The 27,148-nt window shown below is 35.6% G+C and overlaps 1 protein-coding gene across 14 annotated transcripts in view; it reads left to right on the forward strand.

The window, feature by feature from the left end:
• The window catches only part of SOX5 (SRY-box transcription factor 5), a 993,819-nt gene that overhangs the window by 749,392 nt on the left and 217,279 nt on the right, over window positions 1-27,148 (forward strand). For all 14 annotated transcript variants that reach the window (XM_079938029.1, XM_079938030.1, XM_079938035.1 and 11 more), the window contains one exon: window positions 26,360-26,446. In XM_079938029.1, the coding sequence (XP_079794155.1) occupies window positions 26,360-26,446 (87 nt within the window). The remainder of the gene's footprint in view (window positions 1-26,359; window positions 26,447-27,148) is intronic.

Genomic DNA, 27,148 nt, shown 5'->3' on the forward strand with positions numbered 1-27,148 from the left:
TTACTCTTCTTTTAATTTATTTTATAAATGAATATAGTTGAATTTAGATGAATTAAATATTTATATAATGTGACTCCATAGTAAAGGAATGAAAGGGATTTTTTGCTCAATTTACCCAACTAATTGTCACAGTTTTATAAATTCTTCAGAGAACACACACGTAGATATAAGTTAAATGCATGTGCAGTAAGAAGTTATGTATTTGCAAGTATATGTACATATATACAGAAATTTGGGTATAGAAGCAGACGTTGTTGTTACTGGTTATATCTCTCTGACATAACTGATGCATTCAACAAGAGCTTAAACTTGTCCAAAATGAGGAAAAACGTGAGCCCAGAATTGTTTAAAGGACAAGGAAATTATATGACTATTAGTTTCCGATAACCTTTGCTTTTCTGATTATGTTATCACTTAATGTATTTAATTAGAGCTAATAAATATAGCCCTGCCTATATCCACAGTATAACTCTTTTGATGTATAGCATCTATGAGAGAGAATTAAGAAACATGGATAATGCAGATTTATCATTTTATGCCCTAGTTATGAGTAACTTGAAGAATGGTCTTCCCACAGGAGGAATGACTTCCAAATCATATGTAACCTTGAGTCATGTTAAAGCAAAGAGGATCTCCAAGAATTTGGCAGAAATTCCTGTACTCATTTATTCATTCAACAAATATTTTCATGTGTGTCTGATATATGCCAGGCTTCAGTTTAGGAAATAGAAATACATAGTGAACAAGAGAGATAAGTCCCCTGTTCTCCTACAGTTTATATTTTAGTGGAAAGGAAGAGTGAATAAGATGATTTCCATTAGAGATAAGTGCTATAAAAAAATAAAGGAAATGGGGTAGAAATTGAATGGAAGTGATAATAGGGCTATATTGCTTTAGATGGTATGTCAGAGAAAAGGTGAAACATGAGTTTCTGAAAAGGTGAAACATGAGTTAAGATGCAAATAAAAGAAGGAGTCAGTCATGTGACGTTTTTGGAGAAGAGTGTCCAAAAAAAAGTGAACAGACAGTGGAACCACACATGAGTGAGGGTGAACTTAGCTAGTTGAAGTATAAAAATGGCCATGGTGGCTAATGCATGATGGGAAGGGTAGTAGAAAATGCCTCTGGAGAAATAAATGGAAGCTAAAGCTTATAGAGCCCTGTAGGCCTTGGTGAGAGGTTTGGATGTTATTCTGATCCCTAAAATAATCAGGGTTACCCGTGAGAATTCAGAAATCATCACCACCAGGCGCTCTGAGTGGTATTATATTGTATGCACTCAATTCTATTTCCAATATGTCACCTATTGTTATTGTTAGCAGGCTGGGTGAGTCTACATGGTTACTAGTTAAGAGAGCAAACTTTGAAATCCAACAGGTAGGAGTTTGAATTCTTCACTAAGTGTGTGTGTCCTTAAGAAATGACTTAACCTTTCCAAACCTCAGTTTCCTCTGTAAAACAGATAATAATATTAGTACCTACCTCTTAAGATGTTTTAATAATTACATGAGATAATTGCATAAACTACCCGTATGGTACATATTAAACAGTCAATAAATATTAATGATTTCATTGTTATGATAACCAAAATAGAGAATAGGGAGCAATGCCTTAATATGGCTGCAAAACGCAGGACATTCATGATACTTACAGTGTTTGTTTAACTGATTTGAGGTCTCAAAGTTGTCACTTTGTTCATGTAATTGTTACCATTTGTTAAGTTATGTAATTTTGTCCTAGCTATTACAAATGCAGAGTCTGGTATAAGGTGAATTCTGTTTTGCATATACGCAAAAAGAGATAGGTAGCTGCATTTTGCATATTTTAAAAGAGCATCACTGGGGAAAATCTTGCTATAAAGTCATGTATTCAGATTAAAGATGTATCCTGGAAACATATTTTTAATAATTAAATATTTACCTGTGTAGATTGTATATTACTTTCTTCAGATTTTCTGCAGTTGGCTGATATAATATGCCAGCATTATTTTTTTTTTTCATCTGAGAAAATGACATAAAGAACAAAACTCATTGTAAGAATAGAGGACTTCTCAATACACAACGGCTCTTTTCCTTAGGGTGATATAATGTGAAGACTTTCATCTGCCTTTACTTTCTCTCTTTGCCATGCTGATACTATCAGGGTGTAATTATAATAGTAATCAAAATATTAATTTGCCATAATATTTTACATTTTTGGAGAAAAGAAAGGAAAAATGTAAATATTATTTTTCAATGCCAGTCTTTCATATTATTGCAAACTTTGAAAGTCATTAGATAAATATTCTGGCCAATCCTGGCCATTTGTAATTATAGCCAAAATATGTAAAGGACTGGAGTTTCTTGTTTTGCCCTCTTCCTTACCGTTGTCCAGTTATAGGGCATCAGTTTGCTTTAGAAAGTATACATTTAAACACACAAATTACTGCTTGGAGTCAGTAGTTCTAGAATGCTGCTTAACAAGAAAATTACTCCACTTATAGGTATATTCACAATGGCAGTAAAAGGGTACCATGGTGATGCTGTTGAGGATGAGCAAGATGCTGATAGCAGCTGCCCTCTATTAAGCACTTAATGCATGTTAGACACTGTAGTAGTGTCTCTCGCTTCTCCCTGTAAGGCAAGCAGGCATCCCAATTTCACTTTTAAAAATGAGCAAACTGGGGCTTCCCTGGTGGCGCAGTGGTTGAGAGTCCGCCTGCCGATGCAGAGGACGCGGGTTCGTGCCCCGGTCCGGGAGGATCCCCCGTGCCGCGGAGCGGCTGGGCCCGTGAGCCGTGGCCGCTGGGCCTGCGCATCCGAAGCCTGTGCTCCGCAACGGGAGAGGCCACAGTGGTGAGAGACCCGCGTACCGCAAAAAAAAAAAAAAGAAAAGAAAAGAAAAGAGCAAACTGAAACTAGTTAAATGCCTTGCCTGAAACCACTTGTTAGTGAGGAACAGAACCAAGATTCAAACCTAGTTCTGACTCCAGAGTTTTCTTCTCCCTCTACTGCATTACCTTTGATAAAGTAATGAAACTGATTTTTTCAGCTACCTGCAAATGTTAGCCTTATTCAGCTTGATTCGTATTAACATTTTAATGTTTTGTAATGATATTAAGGTTTCTTATTGGCTTTCATGGCTGGCATCTTTGTATGTCTAAAACCTGCCAAAATGTAAAAACTCAAGTTGTTGTTTTTCCTTTTTCAGAGATCAGCAACAAGTTCTAACTTAGTGAATGTCCTGGTAACAGTGAAAGGGTTGCACAGAGTCTTTACAGTTTTGCTTTTCTGAATAGATCTGTTCCTCCTTTTCACACCGCCACTGGATTTGGTGATCAAATTATTTCTAGTCACAGGTGAAGGTCAAGAAATTAGAAATATTTATGCTTTTAGATATAAAATAACCAAAATAGTCATACTTAAAACTTTTAGCTAGGATTAATAATGATTTAAAGAAGGCCCGTGGTAGAATTCAGAATGTTGGGTATTTCATATCACACTCATGAGTTGCAAAACTAAGATTAGACCTCTTTATGAGAATAGTCTTCCTGCTACTTTTGCTTTGCAGATAGCTAAACATAGAAGATGGTCTATAAATGAAGATCGATGTCATTGTTAATAAGCCACCCAAACATGTAAAATTCTTGCAGATACTAATTTGCTTTAAGATGCAAAATGTTGTTATGAGCTTTGTCACTCACTGAGCTGCTTGAGATTTGGTTATTTGAGCAGTAAATTACTTATAAAAATGGAGATGATGGGCGGGGAGGGGGGGAGAAGGACAGCAATGATGACAATCACCTAAAAATACTGTATTGAGACACTTAGAGAAAGTCATTTAATGCCTTCAGTAGCTCCAAATGGTAGGTGTATTCGATTTATACTTATTTTACAGATCCTGAGGAGCAGAAGGTTTAAGTAATTTTACAAGGTGTCTAAACTTGTAAATGAAGGAAGAAGACTCTGGCTATAAAGTCCCAGCTCTTAATAGCTACAAGTAGGATTTTGCAAGAATTAAAAAGAATTATATGTAAAGCATTTTAAAGTTAACACCAGTTAAGCTCTCAATTAGTAGTTGTGAGTAGTTGCTTAGTTATTATCATTACAACATATGATTATATAAAAAGTTTTCATTGTGGCTTGAGAGGGAACTTTTTCTCTTATTTTTAAAGATCTCAAAATATTTGAAGATGTAAAAGATTTTGCATAATATCCTTGTTTTTAACCAGTTTTGTTATTACATGTTGGTGTTTTTTTATATAATCCAATGACTATCACTTACATTTCTAGAAGGAATCTGTATTGTTGATTTTAAAGATAAAAAACCTCAGTGGAGAGATAAGGTTACACTGTGTAAAACACCAGTTTACACCAAGCATAGTGTAAAAATAAAAGGCTAAAGATCGAGGTATCAAAAAAAAAAAAAAAAAAGCCAGCTCCTTCCCAACTACTTGATATTTCTACTATTTCTTTCATTCTGTTTATTGAGTTGGAAAATACTCATTCAGGGATTTCAGGTTTGTAGATATTTAGGAAAAGTACTTGAATTTCTATTTTTTATTTCCATTGCAACCACTTTGTATAAAGGCAGCCATGCAAATATGCTAGAAAAAAATTGTAGCTCTTCTTGAACTTTGAGAGAGATGTCCATTTTGGCAAAGGGCGAGGCACACATTTGGATAAATTTATACGTGCACCTCAGATTTGGGTGCTAGTGTCAACTGCCAAAGTTCAGAATTTTCACATTTTTAATGTACCAAGGTGGGTTAAAACAGCCTATTAGTATAAGGAGTATTTTTGAAACTGTTGACATTTGGCTACTGTTCTTTCATCCACTGTTCTGTAGTCTTGACAGAAACTTGGTTTAGCTTGCAGAGAGAAAGTGAAAGACAGAAAAAGGTGTCTATATGAAATGCCCCGGAGAGCAGCGGAACTCCTGTATGGCAACATTTAGGCATTGAGTGTGACACGGTATTAACCTTTATAATGGATGTATGTAATAAAGTGACATGTAAATGGAGCACAAGGGGAGATATGACACTATATCTGGAAAAGGATAAAACAGTTGGTTGAATACTGGGCTATTATAGCAGTTTGCAAACCTTGGATAAACTCAGTCAGCGGTTGTATAATTGGTTATTCAATCCCGACCCTTGTTCACAGCTCAAAGCCAGGAACACTGAGACCTGTTGCCAATTTGAGTGAATATAGTGACTGTACTCGGCCGGGGCCTAACATTGGAGCCAGGCCTTTTCCTGTGGGCTGGTTTCCACCATGTCTGGGACTGGCTCAGTGACAGTGGGTCTTTTGTTGTGAAAGGCTGGCTGGTACTCCCCTCCTTTGCAAAATGTCTAACAGCTACACAAATATAAGAAAATAGGAAAAGGGACTTACTGTAGCTTTTCTCTTAGCAAGTTAATGTGGAGTTATTAGTTTTCCTTTCTTTCTTTTTCTTTTTTTTTTTTGGTTCCTTTTTGGGGAAAGTCTGAGTTAAGGAAATAAACTTAAAGAGGGATGTAAAAGCCTGCTTCTAGATAAGAATTGAACCTTGGTAGTCTCTGATTAGAATATGATATGTATGGAAAATTTTATAGTAATTTGATTCACAAAAATGGGTTTCTAAATAAGATATTTTTACTTTTCCTCCTTTATCCTATGAACATGCAGGTACTAAGAAGATTTTTTTTACTGAATATCTCCTCCATGACTGAAAGATATAGCATGTTTATAAACCTGTTATGTATTTAACTTTAGGAAACAAGCACCCCACCTTCTCTGCCCAAACACACTGGAAAGAGGCCAACAGACTAACCACTTACTGTTTGTAGTCTAGTAAAATTTGAGAAATAAATCAGTGAAGATTTTGAGTGTGTGGTATAAAGAATGCCCAGTCTTCTCACAGTGCCCAATTCATAAAGGAATCTGTAACAAGCTTGTAGTATTTGCCAGTTAGGTGCTGCTTACTGATAGGGTGACAGTTCCCAGCTGCGATCAATTATGCTTCCATTATTTCTGTTGTTTAAACATGCCTCGGAATACCAGTTCAGAGGATTTTGCGAAATGTGTCTAAGTTCCAAAACAAAGTAAAGAGCACATTAAAAAAGAAAAACCAAATACATTCAGAATTGAGAATTTTCTTTCTGAGAGTATTTATAATCTCTTTGCCACCCCCCTCACCCTCCTGTTTCCATCTCACCCACCCAGCATTTAGAAAATCGCACACATAACACATAGTGTTTGATTTAATGCAGGGCTGCAATTCAATCAAGAGACTGCTGAGGTCATATAATATAAATGGCCACAGTACTTCTTGGCTCAGTTATAGCCTTGATCATTCAGGGCTTTGTTTTTGTTAATTGAGTAGCCCCCTGCTGGGGGGAGCTTCTAAATATTTTGGACGGTGTGTCACTAAAAAGAATTTGGAGACTAGGAGGCAGTGGTCTGGGGGGCCCGTCAGAGGTGAGTTTCTGCAGTGGACAAGGGAAAAGGAAAGAGGTTGTTGTGAAACCGTGACAGGACAAAGGAAAAAGAAGCAAATTATTTTTGAATAGAAAATTAATCATTGAAAAGGGACTGGCTATTGTGAAGCAAACATAAAAATAGAGGGAGCATTTAACTTGAAATATATGAGAAAAAGCTCTATAGAAACTCCAACAGAGGCCTTTAATGGAAAGTACACCCGGCCATCTCATTATAAGTACATCCCTGGGAGCCAAGTGTTATGAGCATTAGTAAGAAGGTGGTATTATTAAAAAAAAAAAATTGATTATAATCAAGCTTAATGTATTTGTGGCTTAATAAAAGTATTATATGGCGGTAGTGAGTATCATGGCATAATACAGACCTCTTAACATTGGATTGTTCATAAGTATTGTATTTCATAATGTTAATCTGTGGAGCCCTTTACTTCCTGATGGGAAAATAGAAACTTGTATTGGCAAAGAGAAGATGACAGAATTGTAGACTGGCCCCTATTAACCCCAGAAAATACAATTCAACATATATCTTATCATCTTAATCTTCCGAATATTTTTCTAGTTTATAGCATAATACAATATTGTATATAACAAACAGATGTCTCCCCTAGGTCACTGTTTGTAATTTAGTAAGTTGTAGGTGTCCAGCTGGAGAGCCTAGAGCTGCTGGTGAAGGATGAATGCTTGACATGCCTCGTTAACTTAATGTAGGTAAGAGGCTGGTGGGCTTAAAGGATTTGGGAGTAGCCCCATAGAGAACTACCTAAATGAATTCAAATAGTGTGGAATAAACTTTTTTTTCCTATTATTTTCCACCCCCCCATGCTGTGAAATCTCACTGATCATTATTTTTTAGGCACTTTATGTGTGATAACAAAAACAGAAAGGCTGAAATATGTATGAAAACAAAAGTTTCAATTAAACTCAAATCAAGTATTTTTTAAAGGTGTTGGTTTTTAGTTTTCATACAGCTTCCTTTGGCACATAACTCGTCACGTGTTTTGAGATTTGGCTTTTTGTTGCTTTATCATTTTGAGGGTGCTGCGCTTCTCAGCTGAACAGTTTGCTGAGAAGAAAAGAGAGAAATAAATAAGCCAGGTTTTACGTATAGGACTATGGACTAAAATAATTGACACCTACTGTATAATAGGAAAGCCTGTTAGATTATATATCTACTTTAATATACTTCATACATTTTGGAAATATTCTTGTAAATAACGTAATCCTCTAATTAAACAAAGTAATTTCTCTCTTGTTCTTTGGTAGCTGCCGTGGATCAATGATGTTTTTTCTTTCTCTCTTTAGAAAAAGAACACTTTATTTTTAATTTCATAAACATATTTTTAAGTAGATAATGCACCCCTGTCAAGTAATAAAGATCCATTACGATGCTTACAAATTTATTGCAGTGACTTAAAATTTTAGTTTATCAAATTTCTTGCAATAAATTATTTGCTTTCTGCAAATAAGATTGTAGGCAGCTACCACACTTGGAATGACTTACTTGGAATGCTTGTAATTTAACTGAAGATCTCAACTCCTGTTATTGGAGCACATTAATTTTTGAGGGTAAAATATGTGTTTCTAATTTAGCATAATTTTAACAATGTTTTATCTGAATCATCTTCCTAGAATAATTACTAGATTTTTCCAAAGAGTTGAGGGCAGTGAAGCCTTTTTGAAACCTTCTTCACTATTCGTGCCAGTGTTCCCTTTGGATAGAAGATCTAATGTCCAACAACAGAGACCCTGTGGGGCTTAAACATCCTCTGCACCTTTTTGTGAGAAATGAGATCGCAGGTTCCTGGAGGGTTTCAGTTCCCTCAGGGAAAACTCTCAGAGGTATAAACACTTTCAAATTTCTGACATGTGGAACACAGACCTTTGTGGCTTTTGAAAGACCATTCCCAAGTTTATAAAAGCTTGCTCTCTGACCCCCAGGTCAGAAAATTGGGTGGTCTGTCATTTTACTGGATTCATCCATCCTTTTGTGATAAAATTCTGACCTATATCTTAGTTTTTTAACTGCTGATGTTTCATAGTACTTCACCAAAATCTCTAGGCTGTTTTAAATAAGCTTTTCCTTATCTTTTTTTATTTCATTCTTTTATATCCGTAACTCGTTAGGAAAGCATGGGATACACGTCATAGTATGGTGGACATCCCTTGAGCCCTTTCCACCCCCCACCCACTTTTTCTCCTCAGTTACATTTCTAATGAGATAAGTGAGTTCAAATTATATGCAAATATTATATATTAATTTTACTAATTGTATGTGTATGTGAAAGAGAAAGATTTAGGTGACATGCATTTCTATCTATCATTATTACAGACGTGAGAGTGAAGTTCAGTGATGACCTCTGGATAGCTAAGCACAGGAGGAGGACTGTTAACAGCTCTCTTTCCTACTCTTCTCTCTCTCCCTGTATATTTCATTATTCTTTCAAAAGTTTATGTGTCAGTGTTTTTCTCTCAATTATTAGATTTAAGACATGATCTATGGATGTAACTGATCGATCTTTTTAAGAATATATTAATAGAAAGACTAAGCAGGCAAAATGCTACTATGCTATAGAAATCCATGTTAATTATATTCAAGGTATAGATTATTTTATTTTCTGCCATAACACCCTTTCCAGGATTTGTGATTTGTTGTCCTGCCATTTTTTTGAATTAATAATATTATCCCATTCATCCTTCTCTCATTTACCAAATTACTTGTAACATTATTCCAACTGTTCTCTGAACCTACCCCCTCAGTTCTCAACCACAGGAGGTTGCCCTTGTCATTTGGCTGACACCTCAGGAGTTTCTATTTTCTCTTTGCCACTTACATAGACATATGTATCTCTCTTATATTTTGTATTATATTACGTGGAAGAAGAGATATGTATTTCTAACATGTAGTCACATGATTCATGGTCCTTTATTAAAGACTTTTAAACAAAAATTTTGTTCACAATACTTCAGTAATAACTCTTCATTTTCCCCATTTTTAATAAATAAAATATATATCAGTTCCTGGTAGTTCATTATTGCATTTTACTGTAGGTTTGTTTTTCATTTGAAATGCTACATTTCACTGAGCTGTAAAATAGAAAAGTATTGGAATATATTTGAATGTTTTTAGTTGATAATGTTTAAATTGTCACTCAAATGACATTTTGGTGTTAGTAAAATTCTTTTACCTTTCCAAAAAGAATTTAATAGATTCTACTTCAAGTCTTATTCACTTGAAAAAAATTTTCAAGTTTCTGATGATTTAATAGAATGTTTTTATACATATTTTTATACCCTGATGAATGTTTACTCATCAAAAAATTACCTCAGGTCTTGGAAAAGTACAGATTCCTGCGACTCAGGAAGACATTAAGAGCCAGTGGCCCTGGAGTTATATTTTAAAGAAGCTTCCCCATGACTAAGGACTCTAGGTGAATAGGGTCCACTTTTGTTTTCCTCTTGTTAATATCTCCCATACCTGGAAAAACGCATAGTACAAACTATTTGTTGAATTAATCCATTCTACTATTCTTATATACTTACCTTTTAATTAACCTTTGTGTCGCTAGCATGATTTAATTCATATTATTTTCCTAATTACAGAAAAGATGATAAATTGACCCCATTTCTGGAAATTATTGCCAGTAGAATTTTTTTATAGCAGATTTAATTGATAAACAGAAGACTATTTTAGAACTCTTTATGGCAGTGCTACGATAGTAACATTTGGAAAAATATCTATTAGCACGTTTATTTACTATTCATTAATGTAATGATTCAGGTAAGACATTGTTCTATTTACATTTACTTCAATAAATTAAACAATAGGAGAGCAACTCAGTGACACTCTAGCAATCTGAGTCAAAGGTTTAGTGTCTGATCACTGTTACTCTATACATCTAACAGTGTATGGTGTATTACAGGAGACGGTGAGTTTCTTGAAATTCAGAGACCATGTCTTAGTTCCTCTCACAGGGCCACAGTTGTGGCTTAATAGATAACTGTTAGATAAAAGATTGAATAAATGGGTAGAGTATGAGGCCTCCTGATCTTGTGTGTGTGTGCCCTCGTGTGTGTGAATTTTGCAAAATAAAGAAAATGTAAGTATCCATATATGACATATATATTTTTAATAAATTTATTTCTTTATTTTTGGCTGTGTTGGGTCTTCGTTGCTGCGTGCAGGCTTTTCTCTAGTTGTGGCGAGCGGGGGCTACTCTTTGTACGGAGCACGGGCTCTAGGCACATGGGCTTCAGTAGTTGTGGTGCATGAGCTTCAGTAGTCATGGTACACGGGCGTAGTTGCTCTGCAACATGTGAGATCTTCCAGGACCAGGGCTCGAACCCATGTCCCCTACATTGGCAGGTGGATTCTTAACCACTGTGCCACCAGGGAAGTCCTCTATGACATATATTTTTAAAAGTAGTCTGCTGACTCAGTACATTATGTGCACTAAAAGCAAAGAGGATAGTTTTGTACATTCATTTAATTAAGAAATTAAAAGAATATACAAACAGGCTGTACATGACTACCTTTATACCCAGTGCCTTTAACATTAAGAATGGTTACGTTTCTGGTAATATAAGAAAAATGAAAACAAAACTATGCTTTTCTCTTTTGCTATTTTTCCAGATTTTTTCTTTTTTTCTTTGCTTCCTTTTTATCTTCTTTCACTTGTTCCTTCTTTTTTTTCTTAACATCTTTATTGGAGTATAATTGCTTTACAATGTTGTGTTAGTTTCTGCTTTATAACAAAGTGAATCACCTATACATATACATATATCCCCATATCTCCTCCTTCTACGTCTCCCTCCCACAATCCCTATACCACCCCGCTAGGTGGTCACAGAGCACTAAGCTGATCTCCCTGTGCTATGCAGCTGCTTCCCACTAGCTATCTATTTTACATTTGGTAGTGTATATATGTCCATGCCACTCTCTCAGTTCATCCCAGCTTACCCTTTGCCCTTCCCGTGTCCTCAAGTCCATTCTCTATGACTGCGTCTTTATTCCTGTCCTGCCCCTAGTTTCTTCAGAACCATTTTTTTTTTAAGATTCCATATATACGTGTTAGCATATGGTATTTGTTTTTCACTTTCTGACTTACTTCACTCTGTATGACAGACTCTTAAGTCCATCCACCTCACTACAAATAACTCAATTTTGTTTCCTTTTATGGCTGAGTAATATTCCATTGTATATATGTGCCACATCTTCTTTATCCATTCATCTGTCGATGGACACTTAGGTTGCTTCCATGTCCTGGCTATTGTAAATAGAGCTGCAGTGAACATTGTGGTACATGACTCATTTTGAATTATGGTTTTCTCAGGGTATATGCCCAGGAGTGGGATTGCTGAGTCATATGGTAGTTCTGTTTTTAGTTTTTAAGGAACCTCCATACTGTTCTCCATAGTGGCTGTATCAATTTACATTCCCACCAACAGTGCAAGAGGGTTCCCTTTTCTCCACACCCTCTCCAGCATTTATTATTTGCAGATTTTTTGAAGATGGCCATTCTGACTGGTGTGAGGTGATACCTCATTGTAGTTTTGATTTGCATCTCTCTAATGATTAGTGATGTTGAGCATCCTTGCATGTGTTTGTTGGCAATCTGTATATCTTCTTTGGAGAAATGTCTATTTAGGTCTTCTGCCCATTTTGGGATTGGGCGGTTTGTTTATTTGATATTGAGCTGCTTGTAAATTTTGGAGATTAATCCTTTGTCAGTTGCTTCATTTGCAAATATTTTCTCCCATTCTGAGGGTTGCCTTTTCATCTTGTTTATGGTTTCCTTTGCTGTGCAAAAGCTTTTAAGTTTTATTAGGTATCATTTGTTTATTTTTGTTTTTATTTCCATTTCTCTAGGATGTGGGTCAAAAAGGATCTTGCTGTGATTTATGTCATAGAGTGTTCTACCTATGTTTTCCTCTAAGAGTTGTACAGTGCCTGGCCTTACATTTAGATCTTTAATCCATTTTGAGTTTATTTTTGTGTATGGCATTAGGGAGTGTTCTAATATCATTCTTTTACATGTAGCTGTCCAGTTTTCCCAGCACCACTTATTGAAGAAACTGTCATTTCTCCATTGTATATTCTTGCCTCCTTTATCAAAAATAAGGTGACCATATGTGTGTGGGTTTATCTCTGGACTTTCTGCCCTGTTCCATTGATCTGTATTTCTGTTTTTGTGCCAATACCATACTGTCTTGATTAGTGTAGCTTTGTAGTGTAGTCTGAAGTCCAGGAGCCTGATTCCTCCAACTCCATTTTTTTTTCCCCAAATTGCTTTGGTTACTCAGGGTCTTTTGTGTTTCCATACAAATTGTGAAAGTTTTTGTTCTAGTTCTGTGAAAAATGCCATTGGTAGTTTGACAGGGATTGCATTGAATCTGTAGATTGCTTTGGGTAGTATAGTCATTTTCATAATGTTGATTCCTCCAATCCAAGAACATGGTATATCTCTCCATCTGTTTATATCACCTTTAATTTCTTTCATCAGTGTCTTATAGTTTTCTGCATACAGGTCTTTTGTCTCCTTAGATAAGTTTATTCCTAGGTATTTTATTTTTTGTGTGGCAGTGGTAAATGGTAGTGTTTCCTTAATTTCTCCTTAAGATTTTTCATCATTAGTGTTTAGGAATGAAAGAGATTTCTGTGCATTAATTTTGTATCCTGCTACTTTACCAAATTCATTGATCAGCTCTAGTAGTTTTCTGGTAGCATCTTTTTTTTTTTTTTTTTTTGCAATACGCGGGCCTCCCACTGTTGTGGCCTCTCCCGTTGTGGAGCTCAGGCTCTGGACGCGCAGGCTCAGGGGCCATGGCTTACGGGCCTAGCCATTCCGCGGCATGTGGGATCTTCCCAGACCGGGGCACAAACCCACGTCCCCTGCATCGGCAGGCGGACTCTCAACCACTGCGCCACCAGGGAACCCCTGCTAGCATCTTTATGATTCTCTATGTATAGTATCATGTCATCTGCAAATAGTGACAACTTTACTACTTCTTTTCCGATTTGGCATCCTTTTATTTCTTTATCTTCTCTGATTGCTGTGGCTAAAACTTCCAAAACTATGACGAATAATAGTGGTGAGAGTGGACACTCTTGTCTTGTTCCTGATCTTAGGGGAAATGGTTCCAGTTTTTCACCACTGAGAATGATGTTGGCTGTGGGTTTGTCATATACGGGCTTTATTATATTGAGATAAGTTCCCTGTATGCCTTCTTTCTGGAGGGTTTTTATCATAAATGGGTATTGAATTTTGTCAAATGCTTTTTCTGCATCTATTGAGATGATCACATGGTTTTTATTCTTTAGTTTGTTAATATGGTGTATCAATTTGATTGATTTGTGTATATAGAAGAATCCTTGCATTCCTGGGATAAACCCCACTTGATCATGGTGTATGATCCTTTTAATGTGCTGTTGGATTCTGTTTGCTAGTATTTTGTTGAGGATTTTTGTTCTATGTTCATCAGTGATATTGGCCTGTAGTTTTCTTTCTTTGTGACATCTTTGTCTGGTTTTGGTATCAGGGTGATGGTGGCCTTGTAGAATGAGTTTGGGAGTGTTCCTCCCTCTGCTATATTTTGGAAGGTTTTGAGAAGGATAGGTGTTAGCTCTTCTCTAAATGTTTGATAGAATTTGCCTGTGAAGCCATCTGGTCCTGGGCTTTTGTTTTTTGGAAGATTTTTCATCACAGTCTCAATTTCAGTGCTTGTGATTGGTCTGTTCATATTTTCTATTTCTTCCTGATTCAGTCTTGGAAGGTTGTGCATTTCTAAGAATTTGTCCATTTCTTCCAGGTTGTCCATTTTATTGGCATATAGTTGCTTGTAGTAATCTCTCATGATCCTTTGTATTTCTGCAGTGTCAGTTGTTACTTCTACTCTTTCATTTCTAATTCTATTGATTTGAGTCTTCTCCCTTTTTTTCTTGATGAGTCTGGCTAATGGTTTATCAATTTTGTTTATCTTCTCAAAGAACTAGCTTTTAGTTTTATTGATCTTTGCTATCGTTTCCTTCATTTCCTTTTCATTTATTTGTAATCTGAACTTCATGATTTCTTTCCTTCTGCTAACTTTGGGGGTTTTTTGCTCTTCTTTCTCTAATTACTTTAGGTGTAAAGTTAGGTTGTTCATTGGAGATGTTTCTTGTTTCTTGAGGTATGATTGTATTGCTATAAACTTCCCTCTTAGAAGTGCTTTTGCTGCATCCCATAGGTTTTGGGTCATCGTGTTTTTATTGCCATTGTTTCTAGGTATGTTTTGATTTCCTCTTTGATTTCTTCAGTGATCTCTTGGTTATTTATTAGTGTATTGTTTAGCCTCCATGTGTTTGTATGTTTTACAGATTTTTTTTTGTAATTGATATCTAGTCGCATAGTGTTGTGGTTGGAAAAGATACTTGATACAATTTCAATTTTCTTAAATTTACCAAGGCTTGATTTGTGATCCAAGATATGATCTATCCTGGAGAATGTTCCATGAGCACTTGAGAAGAAACTGTACTCTGTTTTTTTATGTGGGATGTCCTATAAATATCAATTAAGTCCATCTTGTTTAATGTATCATTTAAAGCTTGTGTTTCCTTATTTATTTTCATTTTGGATGATCTGTCCATTGGTGAAAGTGGGGTGTTAAAGTCCCCTACTATGAATGTGTTACTGTCGATTTCCCCTTTTATGGCTGTTAGTGTTTGCCTTATGTATTGAGGTGCTCCTATGTTGCGTGCATAAATATTTACAATTGTTTTATCTTCTTTTTGGATTGATCCCTTGATCATTATGTAGTGTCCTTCTTTGTCTCTTGTAATAGTCTTTATTTTAAAGTCTATTTTGTCTGATATGATAATTGTTACTCCAGCTTTCTTTTGATTTCCATTTGCAGGGAATATCTTTTTCCATTCCCTTACTTTTAGTCTGTATGTGTCCCTAGGTCTGAAGTGGGTCTCTTATAGACAGCATATATAGGGGTCTTGTGTTTGTGTCCCTTCAGCCTGTCCATGTCTTTTGTTTGGTGATTTAATCTATTTACATTTAAGGTAGTTATCCATATGTTTGTTCCAATTACCATTTTCTTAATTGTTTTGGGTTTGTTATTGTAGGTCTTTTCCTTCTCTTGTGTTTCCTGCCTAGAGAAGTTCCTTTAGCATTTGTTGTAGAGCTGGTTTGGTGGTGCTGAATTCTCTTAGCTTTTTCTTGTCTGTAAAGGTTTCAATTTTTCCATCAAATCTGAATGAGATCCTTGCTGGGTAGGGTAATCTTGGTTTTAGGTTTTTCCCTTTCATCACTTTAAATGTAGCCTGCCACACTCCCTTCTGGCTTGCAGAGTTTCTGCTGAAAGTTCAGCTGTTAACCTTATGGGGATTCCCTTGTACGTTATTTGTTGTTTTTCTGTTGCTGCTTTTAATATGTTTTCTTTGTATGTAGTTTTTGATAGTTTGATTAACATATGTCTTGGCATGTTTCTCCTTGGATTTATCCTGTATGGGACTCTATGCTTCCTGGACTTGACTATTTCCTTTCCCATATTAGGGGAGTTTTCATCTATAATCTCTTGAAATATTTTCTCAGTCCCCTTCTTTTTCTCTTCTTCTTCTGGGACCCCTGTAATTCGAATGTTGGTGCATTTAATGTTTTCCCAGAGGTCTCTGAGACTGTCCTCAATTCTTTTCATTCTTTTACTTTATTCCACTCTGTGGTAATTATTTCCACTATTTTACCTTCGAGGTCACTTATCCGTTCTTCTGCCTCAGTTATTCTGCTATTGATTCCTTCTAGAGAATTTTTAATTTCATTTATTGTGTTGTTCATCATTGTTTGTTTGCTCTTTAGTTCTTGTAGGTCCTTGTTAAACACTTCTTGTATTTTCTCCATTCTATTTCCAAGATTTTTGGATCATCTATACTATCATTACTCTGAAATCTTTTCCAGGTAGATTGACTATTTCCTCTTCATTTGTTTGGTCTGCTGGGTCTTTACCTTGCTCCTTCATCTGCTGTGTGTTTCTCTGTCTTCTCATTTTGCTTAACTTACTGTGTTTGGCGTCTCCTTTTCACAGGCTGCAGGTTCTTCGTTCCTGTTGTTTTTGGTGTCTGCCCCCAGTGGCTAAGGTTGGTTCAGTGGGTTTTAACGTAGGCTTCCTGGTGGAGGCGACTGGTGCCTGTGTTCTGGTGGATGAGGCTTGATCTTGTCTTTCTGGTGGGGAGGATTGCGTCCGATGGTGTGTTTTGGGGTGTCTGTGACCTTATTATGATTTTAGGCAGGCTCTCTGCTAATGGGTGGGGTTGTGTTCCTGTCCTGCTAGTTGTTTGGCATAAGATGTCCAGCACTATAGCTTGCTAGTCGTTGATTGGAGCTGGGTCTTAGTGCTGAGGTGGAGATCTCTGGGAGAGCTTTTGCCATTTGATATTACGTGGAGCTGGGAAGTCTCTGCTGGACCAGTGTCCTGAACTCGGCTCTCCCACCTCAGAGGCACAGGCCTGGCACCCCGCCGGCTCACCAAGACCCTGTCAGCCAACCAGCTGTTGGGAAGTCTGAGGTCTTCTGCCAGCGTTCAGTAGGTGTTCTTTAGGAGTTGTTCCACATGTAGATGTATTCCTGATGTATTTGTGGGGAGGAAGGTGATCTCCACATCTTACTCCTCTGCCATCTTGAAGGTCTCCTCCACTTGTTCCTTTTTAAATGAAAATGGTTTTGACACGTTGATTTTTTTGCTGTTTTGTATATTGGGGGTTCACAGCAAGTCTTACCTTACACAACTTTGTATCATTGTTGTTTAGATTATATTTAAGCTTGTGAACATTAAATGCCATTTTGCAAATAAAACTATTGTATTTTCTCATCTAAAATTACTCTAAAAATGACACAATCCAAAATCCATGAAAGGTTATGAGAGACCAAATATAACAAGTTGTTAAGGCAGATGGACTACTTTGGTTGAGAAGGCTGTGTGCAAATTTAGATATATGATTTTAAGGAAATCAAAGGATTTTTTTCTTAATTTTAAAATCTGATGTTCTGTATTAGAACATAAAAATATAATTTGAGTTATAAGTAGCTTTTCAGCTCAGCTGTTCGACTACCTGAATATCACAATTTCTGATTTATCATATGAATCATGTCAGTTTTTATTGTTCATATCTTTTCAGGCCTCTGGCAAGCTGAGATTGCGATTTGTTTTCACATATGTTGTGATAGAGAAGATTCAGGATGTGTAGTGGTTTAGCATCAGGCTGTATGCACTTTAATTCTCACTTCCAGTGGTAAAACATTCTGTCATATTTTTAAAGTATTGGAATTCTCATTCTAATGTATGTTAAGTGGTTTTCTATTTCTATACTTTTTGTATCTCCTTTATCATCTCTACTACCCACCTTCCCAATTATAAACAATAACAAAATTCTACAAATATGATCATTAATTTTTGTTTTCAGCATAGTCTAGATATCTAATTAAATGGATGATTTTCTGAATATAATCTTACAGTAGGATAATTGCTTCATTTATAATTCAAATACATATTTAGGTAATTCTTTTCTTAAATATATCAGTAGCTATATATAATATGCTTAGATCTATGTTTCTTTACTAAACTGTGATATGGTTAAGCTATCTTAAACTTTTCCTGTTTGTTTATAAATTTGTCTTCTGAAATTAAGACTTCATTTGCCTTAAATATTCCTGATTCTCATATACCATTTGCTATAATTTAGTTCTTATGACTTGTCTTCTATTTTTCTTTCTTCTTCTATCTCACATATATGCAGTTGAGAAATACTGTTTCAAATAAAACATATGGAAAATAACAGATGTATTACAGTTGGTCTCTGAGAAAGTTGGCTATTTGCTGGATGAAATAGTCTTGAGAATCTTTTACTGGAAATATTTTAACTGTTATAAATTGACTATTAATTGATACCGTCATGAACACCTTCCTCCCAATTTTCTGTCAAGTTGCCTTTGCTTTCCTATTGTACCCCTCTTGCCTTAGTAACCTTTTTTCTTCCTCCTACTCTCCACTCTCACCCCTCTAATTGTGACTAATGGCTAGAACCTAATACACATTTCACCACCCACACTTTGCTGACAACATAAATTATTTGGATAAAGATGGACAATATTCATTAGCTGTGTGTGCACTTTACTGAAAGAGCCTTACACAGGAGTGCCACACTTTCCCATTTTTATTAAAAGTTAAAATGCTTTTCCTGTCTTGGGGGTTGGGGTGAGTTAGCCATGATAGAGGACAAGGCTACAGTGCTAATAAATAAAAATAATAAGTATTACCGCTGGTTGAATGACCCTGGGAAAAGAGCACTACAAAGCTATTTGTTGTTCCCTTTCACTTGTCAACAGCACTGGCTTAAAAGCTTTAGCCATTGTTGAGGACCTTACAGAACCCTTGGAAAGTTAGAAAGACAACGGTCAAAAAAGAAACTCAGGCAAAGATTAGTTGAGTATTTTTGTATTTCTGTGCTGTTTTGGGACAATTCATATATTAACCTAATGGAAGTGACAACAGTCTTTGTCCCTCTTACTACTACAGCTCTTTCAATGTCATCTTTATTGACATGAACCAACTAAAAAATTCATAGGAATGACAGATAAACCAGTGAAACTAAGGGTTATGAATCATTTTCATAAAAATGTGTAGAGGTAGAACTATTACCCTTTGATGCGGCTTTTGATTTCTAGGTAGTTATAGTGATGGGCAAAGTGAAGCATATGTATATACTTTTCATTTGGATTTTAACATAAATCTCTTGGGTTGTTGTATACTAAGTTGTAGTTGTAATGTTAGTCAAACTTTTTAAATGTTACTGTGTGCCCAGCACTGTCTTAAGCACTTTACATAAATTATTTCATTTAATTCTTTTGACAATAGTTTAAGTATAGTTATTATCCCCTTTTATAGACGAGTAAATTGAAGCATAGAGAGGTTAAATTACTTGCCAAAGGTCACAAAATTAGTCATAGTAAGTGATGGAGTCATGTTGTATGATGTTAAGTTTTTTTTTACATTTAGTAGCAAAACAGAGATTTTGTACATGAGAAAAAAACTCTTTGAAATTCCTTTTTGAAATGCTGCCCTGAAATTACTTATGTTATTTTTTTCTGGGATCTAATATTTAACACAAGAAAAAAACAGAGTGTTTTAGTCTATGCAAGGAAATGCACTTGCTTTCTGAGTGATGGAGTGGATAAAACTAGGAGAGTTTCATAAGTCTGTCTCTTAATGGATATTTTGTGTAGGAAATATAGAGCCATCTTTTGAGGAGAAAACCAAGTTTATTGATATGTAGCAGTTATAGCATATTGATTTTTTTTTTTTTTTTTGCGGTACGCGGGCCTCTCGCTGTTGTGGCCTCTCCCGTTGCGGAGCACAGGCTCCGGACGCGCAGGCTCAGCGGCCATGGCTCATGGGCCCAGCCGCCTCGCGGCATGTGGGATCCTCCCGGACCGGGGCACGAACCCGTGTCCCCTGCATCGGCAGGGGGACTCTCAACCATTGCGCCACCAGGGAAGCCCCTAGCATATTGATTATGGTATATTAAATCATGTAATGAAAAAATATTCTTCTAAAATATGGTATAAGATTGGATATAATTGAACAGGTGTGTTAACAGTTATAGCCTGTACGTTGAGAAAATTTAAGCCTGTGGGTAATGATTTAGATATTGCAATATTCCAAAAACCGGTTGCACATTAAAAATTTCAAAACTTGAGTCAGCAGGCCAAAGAATTTGTTTTTCTCTTAACCAAGCTCTTATTAAATTTCAAGTGGAAACAAAGAAATATTTTGGCACTACTAAAAGTAAAGTATTTCTAGAGCTTAATTCATTTCAGGATGATTACATATAAAATGAGGCTTATTGAAATCCTAATGCTTTGGAATTTCAGATGTGTTTCTATTGTGTGTTGTGGTGTGTGTTATTTTTTAACATTTCCTAGAAGAACTTGATGTTTCCAGTAGTGGACTAGCTGTAGTGCTTGGCTAATGAGACTATTACAAGGCCTTCTGGTCTTCAGTGCCCAGATCCACTCCAGATATGTAGAAGTTTTTATATTACTAACATTGCATTGTTTGATATTTGCCCCCAAGTGTTGTCTAGACATGCAGCTATTGTCAACATGAATTGAACTCTTACTGGTATATGATTTCCAGATTTAGCCCAACCTTCCCCTCAAAAATAATCTTATTATCAGTAATTGAATAAGTAAATAGCAAGACTGTAATTAGCTTTTTGAAGAAAACTATAGTTAGCCAAGTGTACTAACTAACATTTATAACTAACTATTTTATATTTTCATGGGAGCCATCAAGTGAAAGCTTCCAAGGGGAGAATATTGAATTAACAGTACCTAATTCTAACCGACGTTCACCACCCAGACCACCTATCATCTAATTATTGTCTAAAACTAGATGAGGTGAATAAAACTGGACTAACATTTTACTTTTGAAAAGTTTGACTCTTTATTAAAAGAACTTATCGCGGTGCGTGGTATATGGAAAAGAACGCTAAACTAGGAGTTAGGCTTCAAGTGCTGCCTTCATCATTAATTAGATTTATTATCTTAGGCAAGTTGTAACCTTAAGTTAGATTTTCAGTCTGTAAAATGAAGAGTTTGGTCTAGTTATTACCCAACTTGGATTGAGCAAAACAGTCATCTCCCAACACTAGTTTCCTTGGTCAAATACGTAATCCATAACTCACGTAAAGATTGACGGTCTGTTAACACATAAAGTGGTCTAAATCTTGTAAGAAAAAGAAATGTCAATTTGTTTAATGTTAATTAGATTTACACGACAGTGGAATGCTTATTTTATTTGTTTGCTTTAGTGTTACTTGTAACCAAGCAATTTATGTTGGTTGGTTACAAGTAAACCAACCAACATAAATTTATGTCCAGTATATGTTTTAGTAAATTAGTTTTGTGGAATGCTTATCTAAATGTTATCTAAAGCTCCTTCCAGGTTTAAAATGCTGATTCTATGATATGAATAATCGACACATGCTTTTACTTCTTGACTTTGAAGGAGGTATTAGTATATTTTTGACGTTCAGCCATATTGTTGTTCCTTCCAAAAGAAAACTTTCATCCCTAAATGTGCACCCTATCACATGTCAGGAATAACACAGCTTAGTTTAAGCCACAAAATTAAAGTATAAACAGTGGTAGATTTGGTATGACCTAACTCCTGGGACTTTGTTTAAAAAGTCACATATTATACATACATATTTTTTGCTTGTTCGATTTTTTCAATGAGCTCTGCCACTGCAGCTCAAGGGAGATTAAGGAAAAAAAAACCCTACATAAACACAAAGCAAAAACCTGAGCCTGTGTGTAAAGCTACTGCACTGGAGCGAATGTGGTTTAATTCTTGGCACTGGGAGCTTGTTGGAGAATTACAATATGTTGGCATGAGTCTCTGGGTTGGGTCTCATTGTTCCAGATGAGGGAGTCAGTCTTAAGGGTGTTTGGCACTGAAGGGAAAAAGGAGTGAGAGTTATAGGGAATGAGCAGGCCCTAAAGAGGCAGGATGCTGTTGTAACAATGGCTGGCACAGTTAGGGGGGCCATTCACTGGTGGGGATTGCCATAGGCATTGATGTGAAGAACCATATGTGAGTAAAAGAGGCAAGGGTAAGAAGGGAAAAGCAAGCAAACATATCAAAAGGGTCCTGATGGCAGAAAGAGACAAAAGTAATCCAGTTAGAGTCATCTTCCTGTTAATGGATTGACTGATAACTTTCATTTCTCTCTAATTTATCTTACAGCTTATTTCTTAATATTTATTTTATTTTCTCTTTAAAAATAGATATGCATTTACCTTACCCCTAAAAAGACAGATTCTGTAATTAAGAGGCCTTGGTTTTGTATTCCATCTGTGCTACTTTCTGACTAGGTGATGCTGGGCCTTGGTTTTCTTACTGAGCCTTGGTTTTCTCATCTGCAAAATGGATATAATGATAATATACAACATTGACAAATTATTGTATCTGACAGCATTCTGTAAACTGAAATGCCATGCAAATAATAATAACTATTATTATCTGTCATGCTTATTTTAATATAGAGAGCTCTAGCTTTAATTTTAATGATAATCATGATACTCCAATGCTTGGGAGAAGTAAATCTCAGGAGACTCTTTAAAGTGTTTAAAGTAAAACTATGACACATCTTAACATGAAAATAATGGATAGTCCAGAATTTGAACATTTGGGAATAACTGTATGTCCAGAAACATACCATACTCACAGTTTAAAATACAATTCTACATGCATTTTTTTAAAATCACATCTTAGAAAGTGGAATATTTAATAGATAACTACTATCTCTTTTACTCCATAAGCGCTGAAGTAGCAGTTACATAATTGTGTCAGATTTCACTTTAATCATATTCACACACTAATGAACAGGTATATTATAAATATTGAGATTTTGCCATTTGATCTTTCACGGTTTTAATCATTTATATTCTATGGGATCTTTACCATTTTCAGAGAAATTCAGTCATTGGTACGTGTCCATTTATTGTGATCATTATTGTGAGATCATTTCATACCACTTCTTCATGAACTACCAGTGGAAATAAATTCAAACAGTAGCAGTTGTAGAATATTGAACATGGATTTGCTTAAAGCTCTTTGTTTTACAGTAATTCAGACAGAGAGGTGGAGTAGGTGAAAAGATATGCTTTTGGTCCCCCTGAGCTAGATAGTGTTAAAGTCCTGGTGAGAATGCATATTGTTTGACTTATAGCCCAATAGTCCTTCCACCTTATGAATGCATTTTCATTTCAATGCATATATCTGCTATATGGTCATAGGTTTTCCTTAAATCATCCAAAATTCTAAAGTTCAAAGTCATATAGTGGGACTACCTCCTGAACATATTGAAAATTGTAAGGAATCTTGGCTTTTAATCTCATCATGCTGCCCATAGGTACATGTTACCCTGGGACATTCAATTTATCCTTTCAAATGTTTACTTCGTCCATCCACTGGAGTTAATAACAATAGTTTTTCTGACTGTCCATGGCTGTTTTGCAGGTGAAATGCAGTAATGTGTGTGTACTAAAAAGAGCAAAGGCTTTGGGATCCAGTCAGTTGAACTTAGCTCCGTATTAGGCAAGTCACGATATTTCTCAAAGCTTTGGTTTCTTAATGGTGAAACAGACATACCAATATCTAATTCAGGGGATTATTATGAGAAGTTTGAGATACCACATGTAAAGGACCTGGTACACTGTTTCTCACTTAACCCTCAAAATGGCAGCTATCATTATCGTCATCAATAAGAGACTTAGGAATTTGTAGGGAAAAAAATAAACCTTAGTCCAAGACTCAGCTCTGCCCGTTACATACGGTGAAACCTCAAACAAATCCTTTTCTTCCTTTGGTCTTTTTCTTAACCTGAAAGATGGATATAATAACACAATCTGAGTCTTCAGATTTTTGCTTTGATTAAGTGAGAGAATACAGGTAAAAGCATCTAGCATAGCTCCTGGCACACAGGCTGTTCAATAAACGTTTATTGAATCTGAGTTTAAACCTCATCCAAATTGCAAGTATTATTGTCTTTATTCATCCACAGGCATGACAACCCTGAGTTAGATATATTTCTGATTTTACATCTTGCAAATTACTTGGTCTTAAAGAAGTTATTCATTTTTTTCTGTAGTGTATGTTAAAAGTCAGGTACTTGAAAAAAACTGGCTTTGTATGAGAGCCTCCTATCTTTATGCAAGTTAATAAAGAGGCCAGGAATGTTGTGCAGGTTTCAGAAATCTGGCGGCTGTTTCTTTAACTCTGCAACTTAGACAGAAGACTTCTGTTTCTTTATGAGCACACTACAGTGAATATTTTGTCTAGCTGCAGGGGAAAAGCTTTGTCATGGACTTTGCAGACAATAGCCTTAAAAGTAAAATGGTCTGCTTTTGGTGCCGGGAGGTTCAGGGGCCTATTGTTAGTGCACAATGGATTTCTATTGCTGCATTCCTGCTTTACAAGGTTTGTTAGCTTTTAATGACTGAAGGTACTCTACTGCAAATACCATATTGGTTGGACCCTGTTTACATGCGACTCAAGAATTTCTGTAGAGTGCTGGAAAAAAGAAACAGTGGTATTTGTTTGACCTACTCTGATAAGGTTTAAAAAATGATTTCACTCACCAAGTGTTTACTGCGAATGTAGAAACATTGGCTATCCCTGCAGAAGTATTTTAAAGTTACTTGTAAAGCCTCAGTGAACAGAAATATTGATTACAGTAAGAAGAGATTTAATGCATTTTATTACTCAGAATTGTCATTACCATTTTCAAAACAATGTGGTATAGAAATAGGGATATTTTAAGAAAAAGTAAAATCTTTAGGATCTTTTTTCCTTAAATGTGAAAAAATAGAAAGATTTATTTTGTTACAAACAAAAAAAAAACATTTCACACATTCCATGTAAATGTGTACATAGTAGTTGTGGGGTGTGTGTGTGTATATGTACACACTATACATACAGGCTATGTGAAGAAGTCATCATTCAGAGCTTTTCACTATTTTATTTTCCCCAAGTTTTTGACATCTGAAAAAGAAGCAATCCACGCTGCCACAGTTTTTCCAAAGAAAATTTCACCTCCCATTCGTTGAAAGCTCCACGCAGGCTTTGTGACTCTGATAGCTGATGTCTTTAAGATGAGGGCCTGAGAAAAGTAGATAGCATTAGCCAAGATGATGCTGAAGACGCTTTAAAATGCATTTTATTGTGGGGAAAATTAACGCTTTTCTAATAATCTTAGGGTCTCTAGGCCAGACTGTCCCTTTGATAAGTTAACATGTACTCCCTTTATGCTCCTAGTAGGGGGTAAACAAATGTCTGAACAAACACAAATACGCATAAACACCAATGTGGAGAATGGCAGTGTGTGTCTTCGATCCAGATAATAAGTGTGGGTATTGTTATTTAGATGGAGCATACTGGGACACTTATCTTTTAGTACACACCATTTTCTAACTGAATGCAGTGCTAATCGTGGGATTGAAAGCCATTGTAATTGTGTACCCATCTAAATGCTGACAAGAATATAAAATTACATTATTTGGAACTGAGTTTGATGTTTCAGAGTTTTATTAGCATTTATATTTACTTATACATTAAAATTCAACACAAAAGGAGAGATCAAAAACATGTGACATATAGAAACAAATGTCAGACCACCACATAACCCTGCTCTCTAAAATCTGTGTGTCCTGTCTTAATACAGGACATTTTAAAAGAGTGTGATACAAATCTGAAATAAGCAAATAATAAGTTTCCATTATAGGCATTACTTACTTGTCTGGATTCTGCAATCTTTGTAAAGCTTCTTTTACACCAACTCTTTTTTATATGTTCACGGTACTGGCAAATCTTTCCACAGCGTGCTAACCACCACACGATGTTAAACACATATTATGAAGTGGATGTAATTGTAAACACACAGAGGGACATAATTACATGTAGCAGATTTAAGAGCTAATTCTTTGCCTTTTTTTTACTCTGCATTTTATCAACATAATTATTTTTTGACTGCAGACTAACACCCTGAAATTGACAAGCATCCATTATAGCAGGAATTTGTTCACCAAATTGGAAAACAATGAACTGCAGGTTTATATGTACCCATTGTCATAAAGAATTAGTACAGCTTTGTTCCACAAGAGGAAAAAGCTAATGATTTTGAAACAGCAGGTGACAAAACACATTCTTTTTTTCTTCCCCTGTTATCAGTTTGTTGATGAAGTCATTATGAACTGGGACCAGGGTAGGGATGGCCTTCTTTTTAACAGATAGACTTTTAATGAGCTTCGTTATAAAGATAGTCACATTGATTTGCTTACCTGTTTTTATTTCTTTACTTAGAAACCCCCAGTATTGAAAAGCTACTATCAAAGGACTGGAAAGACAAGCTTCTTGCAATGGGATCAGGGAACTTTGGTGAAATAAAAGGTAATATGTTTGCAATTATTTTGATCTAAAATGTACCGAAATGAATCTGATATTTAGAAATATTAGTGGTGATAAAGTACTTCTGCCCCCATGCACTCTGTCTTTGGTGTTTCTTCCTTCTAGCTTGAAAAGGGATGTACAGTGGTTCTTATTTTCTCTCTGTGCCTTATAATAGTATGTTTTTTTAACAGAATAACCCCACTGTATCTTTAACAGTATTTGATTTTCATCTTTTTTTTTTAATTTTAAATGACTTACTTTGTAAGTACGAATGTATCTACAGCAGGGTTAAAAACTGTATGAGATGATTTTATACGTTCTACATATTAGAAGTATGAATATACGTAATCTCCTCTTAAAACCAGGAATGACAAAGGGAGAAGGTTTAATTCCTCATATAAAAATAAAATCAAGTGGTGCTTTCAATTAATTAAAAAGTGTGTTTTCTCAGAGCATAGCAGGCAATCTATGGTTTTCTATTTGTTGCCAATAGGACACTTTTGAATCTGAGTTCTAAAGGATTAATTTTAAGGAAAAACTACTTATTAATATTATTTTGTTATGTATTACTCTATATTTTTGATAGAGGCTGAATATATATTTTAAATATCACCAGATTTATATTGATATACATGTAGAAATCTGTGTGTAAATAACTCTTTTGCATATGTGTGTACGTGCAAGTGTTCTCCCACTGAGAGG

The sequence above is a fragment of the Stenella coeruleoalba genome (genome assembly GCF_951394435.1).
Source record: "Stenella coeruleoalba genome assembly, chromosome: 11".
NCBI lineage: Eukaryota > Metazoa > Chordata > Mammalia > Artiodactyla > Delphinidae > Stenella > Stenella coeruleoalba.